The sequence below is a fragment of the Salmo salar genome, chromosome ssa19, assembly GCF_905237065.1.
Source record: "Salmo salar chromosome ssa19, Ssal_v3.1, whole genome shotgun sequence".
In the NCBI taxonomy this organism is placed as follows: Eukaryota; Metazoa; Chordata; class Actinopteri; order Salmoniformes; family Salmonidae; genus Salmo; species Salmo salar.
Genome location: NC_059460.1, coordinates 51350388 through 51364474, shown reverse-complemented (window position 1 = coordinate 51364474; position 14087 = coordinate 51350388). Strand labels below are relative to the sequence as shown.

Below are 14087 nucleotides of genomic sequence, written 5' to 3'. Positions count from 1 at the left end.
ACAGCCATGCAATCTCCATAGACAAACATTGGCAGTAGAATGGCCTTACTGAAGAGCTCAGTGACTTTCAACGTGGCACCGTCATAGGATGCCACCTTTCCAACAAATCAGTTAGTCAATTTCTGCCCTGCTAGAGCTGCCCTGGTCTGCCCTGCTGTTATAGTGAAGTCGAAACATCTAGGAGCAACAACGGCTCAGCCGCGAGGTGGTAGGCCACACAAGCTCACAGAACGGGACTGCTGAGTGCTGAAGTGCACAGCGTGTATAAATCATCTGTCCTCGGGTTGCAACACTCACTACCGAGTTCCAAACTGTCTCTGGAAGCAGCGTCAGCACAAGAACTGTTCGTCGGGAGCTTCATGAAATGGGTTTCAATGGCCGAGCAGCCGCACACAAGATCACCATGCACAATGCCAAGCGTTGGCTGGAGTGGTGTAAAGATCGCCGCCATTGGACTCTGGAGCAGTGGAAATGCCTTCTATGGAATGATAAATCACGCTTCACCATCTGGCTCGATGGATGGACGAATCTGGTTTTGGCGGATGGGGCTGTTTTTCATGGTTCGGACTAGGCCCCATAGTTCCAGTGTAGGGAAATCTTTACGCTCCAGAAGGTCCTTGCTTTCTGGATCCTTGGGATGTCCCTACCCCATTAAAATGGTTAGGGTTAAGGTTAGGCTTAGGTAATGGTTATGGGTAAGGTTAGGGTTAGGGTAGGGATTAAGGTTAGGGTTTAGGATAGGGACGTTCCAAGGATCACGGATAACACTAACCCTCCCAAATGACACAGTGAACAATGTACCAGAGTCTTAAAATGAGATTCCAGGTCCTGATTGGTCATGAGGAATCGCCAGACGGGTTTATGTAAGAATGGGTATTAGAAGTTAAGGCAAGATTAACGGTACACACCGTGCTGCAGCATTAGACGATATGTAGTTGCGTAATTCTGTGTTGTAAAAATTCCCAGTGATAAATTTCAGAGTTGAACTCACTCAACCCTAAATTATATTCACTGTTGATAAATTAACACAGGGGAAATGCCATTCAAATCAGTGAGTGAAAATCTGGACGCAAACATGCAATGTAAATAGTGAATATATAAGTATTTTCAAACAAATGGTAATTCATGTTCATTTTTATAATCATTGCTGTTGAATCTTCAGTTTCCATCGTGCATTCTGTGTTTAAGGCAACGTATCAGGAATACACACGTGAACACAAACGGTGTAATCGTGTCATCCACTCCGTGCCCCAGACATGACCTCACAAAGCATGGCCATATTCTCCACCTGGCTAAACCACAATGCTTTCATAAGTGATTGTGACTTTCACATGGGGTTTTCATACTAATCCGGTAGTCTTTCACTTCTTTAATCTGACCTAATCTCTTGTCATATCTCATCCCCTTTTTCAAGAAAATGAGTATGACATGGTAGTGCATATCATAGAAATTCCAAAAAAGAATATGGAATGCAAAGGTTTTGTATTTGATGCCTAAAACGAAATACTGTACATCCACACAGAAGCATTCACAGTAATAAAACAAATGAAATAAAGCAAGCGGAAAAGGGAAACTCCAATAATCCTGTGGCATCCCCAAATATGTATATTATAATACCTTTGATGTAACATCTCCAATTAAACATTTTTATCTGTTACTGTCTGGCGGATGCACCGCAGATAATACGATTAAAGGTTTATTGGGAACAAAAGCCTCTTACATCATTGTTGCTGTCCGAAACCTGGTGGTTTAAACATTCTCTCTTAACAAAGGACTGCCCCTCTGAATGAATGGACAAAAAAGCAGGATAACACAGATAAAATATAACATTCTCCACAGTAATGGCAGGAGGTCGGTTCTCACCAGCACTGCTGGTGCTTCTTTGCCATATTCTCTTTGGCAGCTCTTCCTTCCAGCCGGCTCTGGTGCTGGACATGGCAAAAATTCTACTCAACAACTACTGCTTCCCTGAGAATCTGGTCGGCATGCAGGAGGCCATTCAGCAAGCCATCAACAGTAGAGAAATCCTCAAAATATCTGACCGCAAGACCTTGGCATCTGTGCTGACGGTTGGCGTGCAGGGTGCACTCAATGACCCTCGACTAACTGTGTCCTTCGAGCCAAACTTTGTCCCAGTGATGCCGCCCGCCCTCCCTTCTCTCCCCACTGAGCAGCTCATCCGTCTGGTCAGGAACTCTGTGAAGCTGGAGGTCCTGAAGAACAACGTGGGTTACCTGAGGATCGACCAGATCATAGGGGAGGAGACGGCCACCAAGCTTGGCCCGCTGCTCCGGGACAACGTCTGGAACAAGGTCGCCAACACCTCCTCGTTAATCTTTGACCTGCGCTACAGCACAGCTGGGGAGCTGTCCGGAGTCCCGTTCATCATCTCCTACTTCTCCGACCCTGAACCTCTCATTCACATTGACACTGTGTTCGATCGACCCTCCAACACCACTAAGGAGCTGTGGACTATGTCATCTATCATGGGAGAGCGGTACGGAAAGCAAAAAGACCTCATCGTATTAACCAGTAAGCGTACTATGGGTGCGGCTGAGGCAGTTGCCTACACTCTGAAGCATTTGAAGAGGGCGAACATTGTTGGAGAGAGGTCAGCCGGGGGGTCAGTGAAAGTGGAGAAGATAAGAATAGGAGATTCTGGATTCTACATCACAATTCCAGTGGCCAGGTCAGTGAACCCAATAACAGGCCAAAGCTGGGAAGTGAGTGGAGTATCTCCCTCTGTAAATATCAATGCCAAGGAGGCTGTTGCTAACGCCCAAAATCTACTGGCGGTCAGGAGTGCCATTCCAAGGGCCATCCAGAGCGTCTCTGACATCATCAGGCAGTACTACTCATTCACAGACAGAGTACCGGCTTTCCTTCAACATCTGGAATCCACTGATTTCTTCTCTGTCATTTCAGAGGAGGACCTGGCGAATAAACTCAACAACGAACTGCAGTCTGTGTCAGAGGACCCTCGTCTGATGATCAAACTGACCCAAGATCACCCGGTTATCATTGAGGAAGACATTGAACCTGAGAACATACCAGGTGATCCAGCATTTCTCAGGAAGCTGGTGGATACAGTCTTCAAAGTACGCATCCTAACTGGAAACACTGGTTATCTCCGCTTCGACAAGTTTGGAGACGTGTCAGTGATGGCCAAATTAGGAGAACAGATTGCCCAAAAAATCTGGGAGGCCCTCAAAGACACAGAGAACCTCATCATCGACCTGCGATACAACACAGGCGGGTCCTCAGCTTCCATGGGCATCCTGCTCTCTTTCCTCCAAGACCCGTCACAACAGTTCCACTTCTTCACCATATACGACAGGATCCAGAACACCACCACTGAGTTTAACACGCTTTCCGGCCTCCTAGGCCCACCCTACGGGTCTAAACGTGGAGTGTACATCCTGACTAGTCACTATACCGCCAGTGCAGGGGAGGAATTTGCTTATCTGATGCAGTCGCTGCACCGTGGCACCCTCATCGGGGAAATCACATCTGGGACCCTGATGCACTCCAAGTCATTCCAGGTGGAAGACACAGACATTGTCATCACCGTCCCCTTCATAAACTTCATAGACAACAACGGGGAGTGCTGGCTAGGTGGAGGCGTGGTCCCCGATGCCATAGTGCTTGCTGAGGAGGCCGTGGACCACGCCCATGAGATAATAGAGTTTCACAAGGAGGTTCTGTCACTGGTGGAGGGGACAGGGGAGCTCTTGGAAGTACACTATGCCATCCCTGAGGTCGCCAACAAGCTCAGCAGAGTGCTGCTCACCAAATGGGCCGAGGGCTCATATCGATCGGTGGTCGACTATGAGTCTCTGGCATTCCAGCTAACAGCTGACCTCCAGGAGACGTCAGGCGACCACCGGCTGCACATATTCTACTGCGACATCGAACCCGAGTCTCTGCATGACATGCCAAAAATCCCGACAGCTCAGGAGGTGGGTTACATCATTGACACGCTGTTCAAGATCGAGGTGATGCCCAGGAACGTGGGCTATCTGAGGTTCGATATGATGGCAGACATAGAAGTGATGAGAGCCATTGGCCCTCAGTTGATCAAACTGGTGTGGAGCAAGCTGGTGAACACAGACACAATGATCATTGACATGAGATACAACACAGGTGGTTACTCCACAGCCATACCGCTCCTCTGTACCTACTTTTTTGATGCTGAGCCCCTGAGGCACCTTTACACCGTCTTTGACCGCTCTACAACCATCATGACCGAGGTCATGACCCTGCCTCAGATCCAGGGTCAGAGGTACGGCTCCACCAAGGATATCTACATCCTCACTAGTCAAATGACAGGGTCAGCTGCCGAGGTGTTCACGCGGGCCATGAAGGACCTGAACAGGGCGAAGGTGATTGGAGAGCCGACCATCGGAGGGTCCCTGTCCAGCGGCACCTACCAGATCGGGAATAGTATCCTGTATGCTTCCATACCTAACCAGGTGGTCCTGAGTGCTGTTACTGGGAAGGTGTGGAGTGTCTCTGGGGTCGAGCCACACGTTGCTGCCCAGGCAAGTGATGCTCTGAGTGTTGCACAGAGAATCATTGCAGCCAGGCTTTTAAAGCAAGATAAAGGGAAATAGTGATCATGTTTTAATTTCTCTTTCCTTTAAATGTTAACTTTGTTTGTCCGGTATTTGGAATTATGTTATTTTTCCTGTGTAATTTCTAACAGAAATGTTATTTATTATCATCATTTTTCTGAAACCTGACATAATATATCTGTGGTATAATATATCCACCCCAAGGAAAGCTATTTTGGTTCTCTTATTCGAAATCTTAAAATAGTAGATTGCACATTATTATTTACGCACCTTATGAAAGCGTTCTTTTTGCACCTGAAAATATACAGATCAATAACTGTCGCAGCACTGGGATGAAATGAGTTGCCTTCGATGAATTTGACCAACCCCTCTGTGCATCATTTTGTTTGAAAAATTGGATTAGATTTAGAAGTAAATCCTCTTGTTTATATTTTATGAATATCTAAATGTATTTTTAATCTCTTTGATGTCATTCTTTGAGCTACATTTGTGTTGGCCTAAATATGGGTGAGGAGACAGGGTTGACATTTCATTTCATTGTACTATCATGTACTTCATTTGATTATCGCAAATACTTTATACTTCTATATTAATCTGCTTTTAAATGCATTTGTTATTTGTCCTTTACTTCATTTGTTAAGTCATGCAATGTAGAAGAGTCTTTAGCCAGTCAGTAGTGGGAGCATTTCCCATACAAACCTGTAGTGAACTACTGTACTCAGTTGTCCAACTGTGTAATAGCATCAATGATAACCACATGAACTCATTATGAATAGTGTAATATCAGTTAACCTAGATTCACGTAATTGGTCAAATGCTTGATTAAGTTCTGGGCTCACACATGTTAGGAGAAAAGACTATAGAACAAGGATCGGAACCGGAACGAAGAGCATCCCTTTTTATCATGACAGATCTACGGTACCATTTATGTTTACGTAGTCTGTCCACAAGAAATGATGAATAGTGTCATGACCAGATGGAACACATATACTGTAGTTTAGAAGAGAAAACACAAATGTTCAATTTTACGCTGGTATAGTAGGTTGAATATACCTGTAGAGCAAATGTTATTGGTTCCTAGTAAGTTTCATTTGATTTTTAATCAACATTAAACTGTTAAATAAACTTGTGAGTTATTGATTACCTGAGATGAACTGTTCAGAGCTCAATGTCATATTTACAGACCATAATATTGGGTCAGCCAATGGGAAATTAAGAAAGGGGAGGGGGTGGACGACTTGACTATTTTATGTTCTAAGTTTTAAGTATAAATTCTAAGTATAAGTTCTATGTTCTAAGTATGTTCTATGTCCTAAGTATAAATTCTATGTTCTAAGTATAAATTCTATATTCTAAGGATAATGCTGTGTGAGATTAGAATCCTAAATATGGTATAAGGACAGTAACAGGTAATATTACACTTAAAATCAACTTACTGACCAACAGAAGGCCTAATTATAAGGTACAAAAAATGAATATATATATATTTATTTATCTAGTTAACATTGATCTTCAATCAGTGAGATTCTTTCTTCAAATGAAAAATATTCATAAATGTATACAGTATTGTGAATATTTCTACCAAGTATAATCACAGCAGATATTTGTGTCTAGTCAAACCTTACCTCACATGCATAGCAACAAATATATATTTAACATCTACATCTTGGGCAACATGTTGCACCTACATTGTTAGCTTGTTATTGTCTTACCAAAGTACTTGGGATAATACGATTAAAGGTTTATTGTGAGGAAAATCCTTGTGTGTGTTAACAGAAACTTTCAGGAGAAACAGTCTCATTTGACCAAGGACCTCTTTGCGGACGTACGTTCCACCGCAGAGCAGCTACTACTGTGGTTTACTACAATCTAGAAACCCGACAAGATGGCAAAGTCTCTCCTCTTGTTGGCATCGGTGCTGGTCTTCGGCAATGTTGCCATCCACAGCGCTTTTGCACCCGACCTGATTGTAGACATGGCTAAAATTCTCCTGGACAACTACTGCTCTCCGGAGAAGCTGACTGGCATGCAGGAGGCCATCGACGCTGCGAGCAGCAACACAGAGATCCTCAGCATCCCCGACCCCGACACTCTCGCCTCTGTCCTGACCGGCGGGGTCCAGAGTACCATCAACGACCCCCGACTGGTCATCTCCAATGAGCCCAACTACGTCCCTGCGGTGGCCCCTGCCCTGCCACCCCTGCCACCGGACCAGCTTATCGGCGTGCTCCAGAGCTCCATTAAGCTGGAGGTCTTAGAGGGCAACATCGGCTACCTGAGGATCGACCACATCATCGGGGAGGAGTTGGCCGACAAGATCGGCACCCTCCTCCTGGAGCTGGTCTGGAAAAAGATTCTGCCCACGTCCGCTCTGATCTTTGACCTCCGCTACACAGGCAGCGGGGATCTGTCGGGCATCCCATACATTGTGTCTTATTTCACCGACGCCGAGCCTCTGATTCACATTGACAGTGTGTACGACCGTCCCTCCGACACCACCACCGAGATGTGGTCCATGCCCAAACTGCTGGGCGAGAGGTACGGAACCAAGAAATCCCTCGTCATCCTGACTAGTGCAAACACCAAGGGAATTGCAGAGGACGTCGCCTACTGTCTGAAGAACCTCAAGAGAGCCACAATCGTTGGGGAGAAAACCGCTGGCGGTTCCGTGAAAATTGACAAGATCAAGATTGGGGACACAGACTTCTATGTCACAGTGCCCTCGGCTAAGTCCATCAACCCCATCACAGGGAAGTCTTGGGAGGTCACCGGCGTGACGCCTGATGTTGAGGTCGATGCTGAAGATGCCGTGGCCGTTGCCATTAAGATCATTAACCTCCGTGCCGAGATCCCTGCCATTCTCGAGGCAACTGGCGCTCTGGTGGCCGACAACTACGCCTTTGAGAATGTCGGAGCGGACGTTGCAGAGAAGCTGGCAGCAGCGAGCGGTGACTACAACTTGATCTCTTCAAAGGTGGCTCTGGAGACTAAACTCTCCGCTGACCTCATGACACTGTCTGGAGACAAGTGCCTGAAGACCACGCACAACATCCCACCCCTGCCACCAATGGTAAGACACTTTTGATGTTGTATTGTATTTCTAGCCTATGTAATACATTTATCTATAGAGAATACTTTTGTGAATCTAGAGAGCAACTTATTTTTTTATGAATATTTGCCTGAAAATAAATTATGTTGAATTTCAGTATTAATTAGGGGGACAATTTTGAGACATTTATGTTGATTTCAGAACCCATCTCCAGAGATGTTCATTGAGCTGATCAAGGTCTCCTTCCACACGGATCTGTTTGAGAACAACATTGGCTACCTGCGCTTTGACATGTTTGGTAACTTCGAGGAGGTTCAGGCCATTGCCCAGATCATCGTGGAGCATGTGTGGAACAAAGTTGTTAACACTGACGCTCTGATTGTTGATCTCAGGTACAGATGTGGGATCTTAATTTGCAATGCAGGAAATGTACAACTAGTAGTGTATATGAGGTTTAAAAAGGCTTCTGAAGTTTGTAATTTCCAATTTGAAATTTCACACTTGATTTTCCCTTATGAAAAATGTATCAACCCCTACAAAAATGTTCATTAATTATAATCCCCATAATAATTCACATTTACTGTTGCTGCATGATTATTTTCCTGCTGTGGCAAACTGGCTCAAATTAAGATCCTACATCTGAAGAACTTCTCTTTATAGTGAAAATCAAAGCTCAAATTACGAGCATAGCAACTAGAGAAAGATATTTATGTTCACCAAGATGAACAGAGTTACATAGTGGCTTACCATTTAATTGGGTTAAATGGGGACAATTGCACCATAGGGAAAGGTTTTATTTACAACATGTTCATCTTTTATATTGAATGAGTTTGTATAATTGATTTTGCAGGAACAACGTTGGCGGGGCCACTACTGCCATTGCGGGCTTCTGCTCCTACTTCTTTGATGCAGACAAGCAGGTCTTGCTGGACAAACTGTACGACAGACCGTCTGGCACCACTAAGGAGCTGTGGACTCTACCTGAGCTCACAGGTTTAAAAAAAACTCCCAAGTTTCATAATGTGCACTGTATAATGAGTTTATCGATTTGGATTAAGCAGAACACAACTGTGTGCTGTCAGCAGATGAAAATGACTCTCATCTTCTCTCTCAGGTGTGAGGTATGGCTCCAAGAAGAGCCTGATCATCTTGACAAGCAGAGCCACGGCCGGCGCCGCCGAGGAGTTTGTCTACATCATGAAGAAGCATGGTCGGGCCATGATCGTGGGCGAGACAACCAACGGTGCCTCACACCCCCCTGAGACCTTCCGCGTGGGCGACAGTGATGTGTTCCTGAGTATCCCCACCACCCATTCAGACACAGCCCAGGGCCCCGCTTGGGAGGGGGCCGGGGTCACCCCTCACATCCCCGTGCCTGCCGACGCAGCCCTGGACACCGCCAAGGGCATCCTCAACAAGCACTTCGCCGGTGCAAAGAAGTGAAGTCTCTGACCGAGGATGTTGGCAGCCAAAGGCGTTTAGGATCTTATGTTCTCAGAGGAGAGAAGTGAGTAGGGTACCGTTACATGTAATTTACCAAATTTAGGCAACCAGCCTCTGCACCTAAGCCTTCTTTCTGTAGCCTGTTCTCGTTTTGCAAGAAAATGTGAGAGGTTCTGAACCAGATTCTGGTTTGTTTTTACTTATAGTTTTACTTCTGAAAACTACTGTGATTGCAGAATGATTTAAGAAAGTGTGAGTGATTTTAAATGTTATACTGAAATGTGACTCGTAAAGGAGTGGTTCAGAAACTATGTTTGTGTTTGAGTTACTGATCCACTAGCCTTTGTGGCAATGATTTGTCAAAGCAGCTTCGATCTTTGGCTGTCAAAAATAATGTGAATTGTAAATTGTGCGAGAACAGGAAAGCTGAAACTAGTTTAAAAAGCAGTATTGGATCAAACGCTGAAATATTTTTAATTACATATTTGCTTTTCCTACGATATTCTTATATAATTTCAAGTAACATTGTTAGGACCTTTACAAACAAATTGTCCTGTCTGTTGGGGAAGCACTCTTAAATTTGATGCAGGGTCTTTTTGCTGTGTATGGGAAGTAGTGTTGTGTCCATACACAGTGACTTGCCATGTGAGGACATTTGGGTTGTATCAATTCCAATGGTGGGACACAATAAAGGCAATGGAAACACAATAATAAATCTGTGTATTGTTTTATAACAGAGGTTAGGAGTTGATCGAGAAAACCAAGCAGCTTTTTATTTTATATAACACCAAACACATTAGAATTTCTACAATTCCTACCAGATTTTCTCCCGATGGCAATTAAACACACCAACAAAATGGAATCAATCCCAGCCATTGTTACACGACTTTCCGTTACAGCCTCTTGTAATAATCCAAACCAACAAATTAGTGAGATTATGCCTGAGATAAACTGTATTTCAGCTCTAAGCAGCAAAAACATTTTATTAAAACTACTCATTCAGATGAAACCTGAGAAAAATTATCAGTCTGTCAATTCAAGTAATACTTACCTATTCTAGTTGCTTTCTGCAGTTTCAACTTGGTCTGTAATACACAAACACAGTTTATTAGTATTCTGTTAGAGGATATATTAATCAGGCAATATAATTCAATTTACTCCCTTTGTCCCTTTTCAATCTGCACCATTCTATTCAACCACTGGGATGCAAATCCATTCCACCCAGGAGATGGCAGTGCAGTTGTAACATCTCAGAGGCACATACAGATACTGATCAGTGAGAGAGAGAGAACAGACCAGCTTTTGGCAAGCACATTTTCAAAACACAAGGATTTAACAGGATACGGTATGCAGGGAATACCACCGTACATAAACACGTGCAGAGCCAAGGGACAGTGGTCAAGAGAGACAACCCAACACTACATAAAGAGAGACCTAAGACAACAAAACAGCCAGGCAGCAACACATGACAACACAGCATGGTAGAAACACAACATGGTAGCAACACAACATGGTAGCAGCACAAAACATGGTACAAACATTATAGGGCACAGACAACAGCACAAAGGGCAAGAAGGTAGAGAAAACAATACATCACGCAAAGCAGCCTCAACTGTCAGTAAGAGTCCATGATTGAGTCTTTGAATGAAGAGATGAATGAAGCTAATGAATGAAGCTAATCACAGACCACATACAGTAGCTAAAGTTTAGCTGTGTGTGTGAGAGAGTGTGTGTGTGTACAGTATGTGTGTGTGTGTGTTCTGTGTTTCATGTACTGTGTGCACTGTACTGTATGTTTCCATTGTGTGAAAAGGTAAGCTTGTCATACGCCTAAATAGAGTAATGGGAAAAATGATTAATGTAGAAATACATGTTAAGACAGACATCCAGTTTTCCTGTAGTCATCACTTTCATTTGATAATTCTTGCTTTACTTGTCTCTGGAGGCGTAATTTTGCTTTACAGCTGACTCATGTGGTACCTGCAGCAGCTTGCTGGCTATGGATTAAATACTATGGACATCACTACAGCTTCTGCCTGCTTGGCTCTTCGACATTCAGCCTCTGAGAGAGGATGAGAATGTGCCAATCATCATGTGTTCATTACAGTCCCAGTAATTGCATGTCATTATAAATGTGTAGGCTAATTACATAGTCACATCATTCCACAGTGCTAATTAACTGGAAGGGCCAGCCCAGTAAACAAGGGATAAGGTAGGTTACAAGTCAGTGGTAACCTACAGGAGGTGAGATTTTATCTTGAATAAATCTATTAACTTTGTTTGTCTAGAGAAGTATAAAGAAACAATAAATATAGCTGCAAGCAGCAATGAACGGGGTTCACAGGATGACAGAAAGGACACAAGATCAGTTGGATAACAAAGCAAGCACACTATCATGTAGGAACTATCTTCCTTTATGTGCAATCAGTGAAAGCATTACCATGTTTATCTCTTAAAGGGATATTTGGGGATTTCTTGATTAGACAATAGGCCTTACCTGTCATCCTTGCGTGAGCCCACCAAGGTGGGAAAACATAACAGCCCAAGAATATTATTTTCTTATTTTCGTGACATGCTTATTAGTTCAATAGCTATTGATGAGAGAAAACCGCATATACAATATAAAACTAGCTTTACCATGGTGCCGAACGGAACCATAGCCTATACCTACAGGTTCTCTAAAAAGTTGGGTAAACAATACTTTCCTGGGGATTTTTTTTTAAACATTTTGACCAGCTGAAGGACAAACAGCACAGACAACCGGTAGAGTTTAAAGCTGTAATATGTAACCAGTTGGGCGACATGACCAAATTCACATAGAAATGTGAGTTGTAGATCTGTCATTCTCAATGAAAGCATGTCTAAGAAGTGGTAGATCTCTTCTATGTGCAGTATTTCTGTGCTTCCCATTCTTATGTTTCGTTTTAGCATCTCCACACTATACTTGCTTGTTTTGTCACATAAACTGAAATTAGGCAAACTATTCACATTTTTGCAAACAGGAAATGACGACGCGCTTTCTGCATAGTGCACCTTTAAATGTAATTTTATTACACATTCTGGCTTGTAAAGAACAGTTATAGGATTGTTCAGCCATTAGTTTCAGGCTGTATATACAAATTCATTGTGTATTACAGTCTGATTAATCAGACTAGTCTTATGCTGGGATGAGCTGTGAAAAGGGTAGTTATATGCACAGTAACGGTGGGTATGTAAAATCACTGGGGAAGCCAAGCCAGAAAGAAAAGCCATATTACAACCTGCAGTATGTATTGTGATAATTGCATTGTTTGCTCTATAACCTTTTAGTTTATATACCTTGCGACCATGATATATAGGCATAAGGCCGAGACAATAAGAAGACACAGTGGCAGAATAAATTCAACCACGTATTTGTTTCATCACAAAACTGGAGAGCAACCTCTGTCAGGTGAAGTCCACAAAGCATATTGCATGTAACAAACAGCTACATGACCTACAGCATGGTCAAGCAAGTTGGTACTCGGACTACTAAACTATTGATTTAGAACCACAGAGAGTTACCGCAAGTCGCAAAGAAAACAGGAGCTGCCTCCACTATTCCAGCACCATTTCAATTTCAACATTTTAACATCAAATCCCCTATGCGTAGTATAATACAAAGACAACTAAAAGATGCCAAAAACAATTTAAAAAACGCAAGATCAATATGATGTGGCTGTTCATGGTTGTGATTTCTTTCCGCTTGTGTGTGTTTGTGCGTTCGTGCAAGTAGATGTTGACCCACCCTACTTGAAGAGAAACGCCAATGCCATCCTCCTCTCTTTCATGTTGATGAAACGGTCTGTGATGCCGTCATACAGTACACACTTACGTTTTTGTTGTCCTAGGCTACCTGGCTAAAATGCTTGCTCGCCAGCCTAAATTCCATTCTTGGGCAACATTAGCAAGTTAACATTAGCCTTCTACATCTAGCTACATATTGAACGTCCATCCTCTCAGGCCAGGGACACAATGTGTGAATGTATGGTTGGATCAGAATTGATGTTATAATCATTGACCAGTACAGAGAATTAAGTAAAACCACGAGTCCATCTTCATCCATGGCTAATTTAGGAAATGGCCAATTTTAGCTAGCTAGCCACCAAAGGACAACAACACAACAAGATGCAACAATTCAAGTTGTTTCTGTCAATGACATATTGCTCTCGATGTGATGTGATTGGAGTGAAGCCAAATCCAAACTAGCTTCCCATTACACTTTTTTTGGTGCTCCAGGACCATTCACAGTTCAGCTCAACATTGATTGGCTATTATTTTATCCTTATGACTCATACTATGGTACTCAATAGAGCCCAACAGTGGATGTGTCATAATACCATAACACCTAGCAGTCAAACAGGGATTTTTTATTTAACTAGGTAAGTCGGTTAAGAACAAATTCTTATTTACAATGACGGCCTACCCCGGCCAAACCCGGACAACGCTGGGCCAATTGTACGCCGCCATATGGGACTCCCAATCACGGCCGGGTGTGATACAGCCTGGATTCGAACCAGGGACTGTAGTGACGCCTCTTGCACTGAGATGCAGTCCCTTAGACTTCTGTGCCACTCTGGAGCCCATGATCGTTCCTAATACATTTTCCACCATTCATTTCTTTTTATAGGGAGTTTTCAAAACACCTAAAACTGTGTTTCGTGTATGCTTATCCTGGCGTTACATTTCGATAATCATGTAAATCTCTCTCGGACAAGTTGATTTTAATCAATATATTCGGCTCTATTTACTCTCAGATTCTAAAATGCTAAATAGCATCAAAGTAGGCATCATGCAAGACTACAAATCCCTGCAAGCTCCTGCACGTCATCTCTAGCTGAGACCTTTGCTAATAGGGATTGTCAATTGAAAACTTGCACACAACAGTTCACAGAATTATCAAATGAAAAAAAATGTTGCCAATTTATTCATTATTAAATGTAGCTAACATTAGATAATTAATCCAGAGATTCTTACCTTTGCCTCGATTTGGAAGTTTCGCC

General features: G+C 43.2%; 1 protein-coding gene across 1 annotated transcript; it reads left to right on the top strand.

The window, feature by feature from the left end:
- The first annotated feature begins 377 nt into the window (after nt 1–377).
- On the top strand, nt 378–9984 carry LOC106578999 (retinol-binding protein 3). The gene is made up of 5 exons (XM_014158379.2): nt 378–4499; nt 7330–7644; nt 7825–8015; nt 8474–8616; nt 8738–9984. Exons 1-5 carry the CDS (start codon nt 1842–1844, stop codon nt 9064–9066), a joined length of 3636 nt encoding a protein of 1211 aa, XP_014013854.2. The 5' UTR covers nt 378–1841; the 3' UTR covers nt 9067–9984.
- The last annotated feature ends 4103 nt before the right edge of the window (nt 9985–14087 follow it).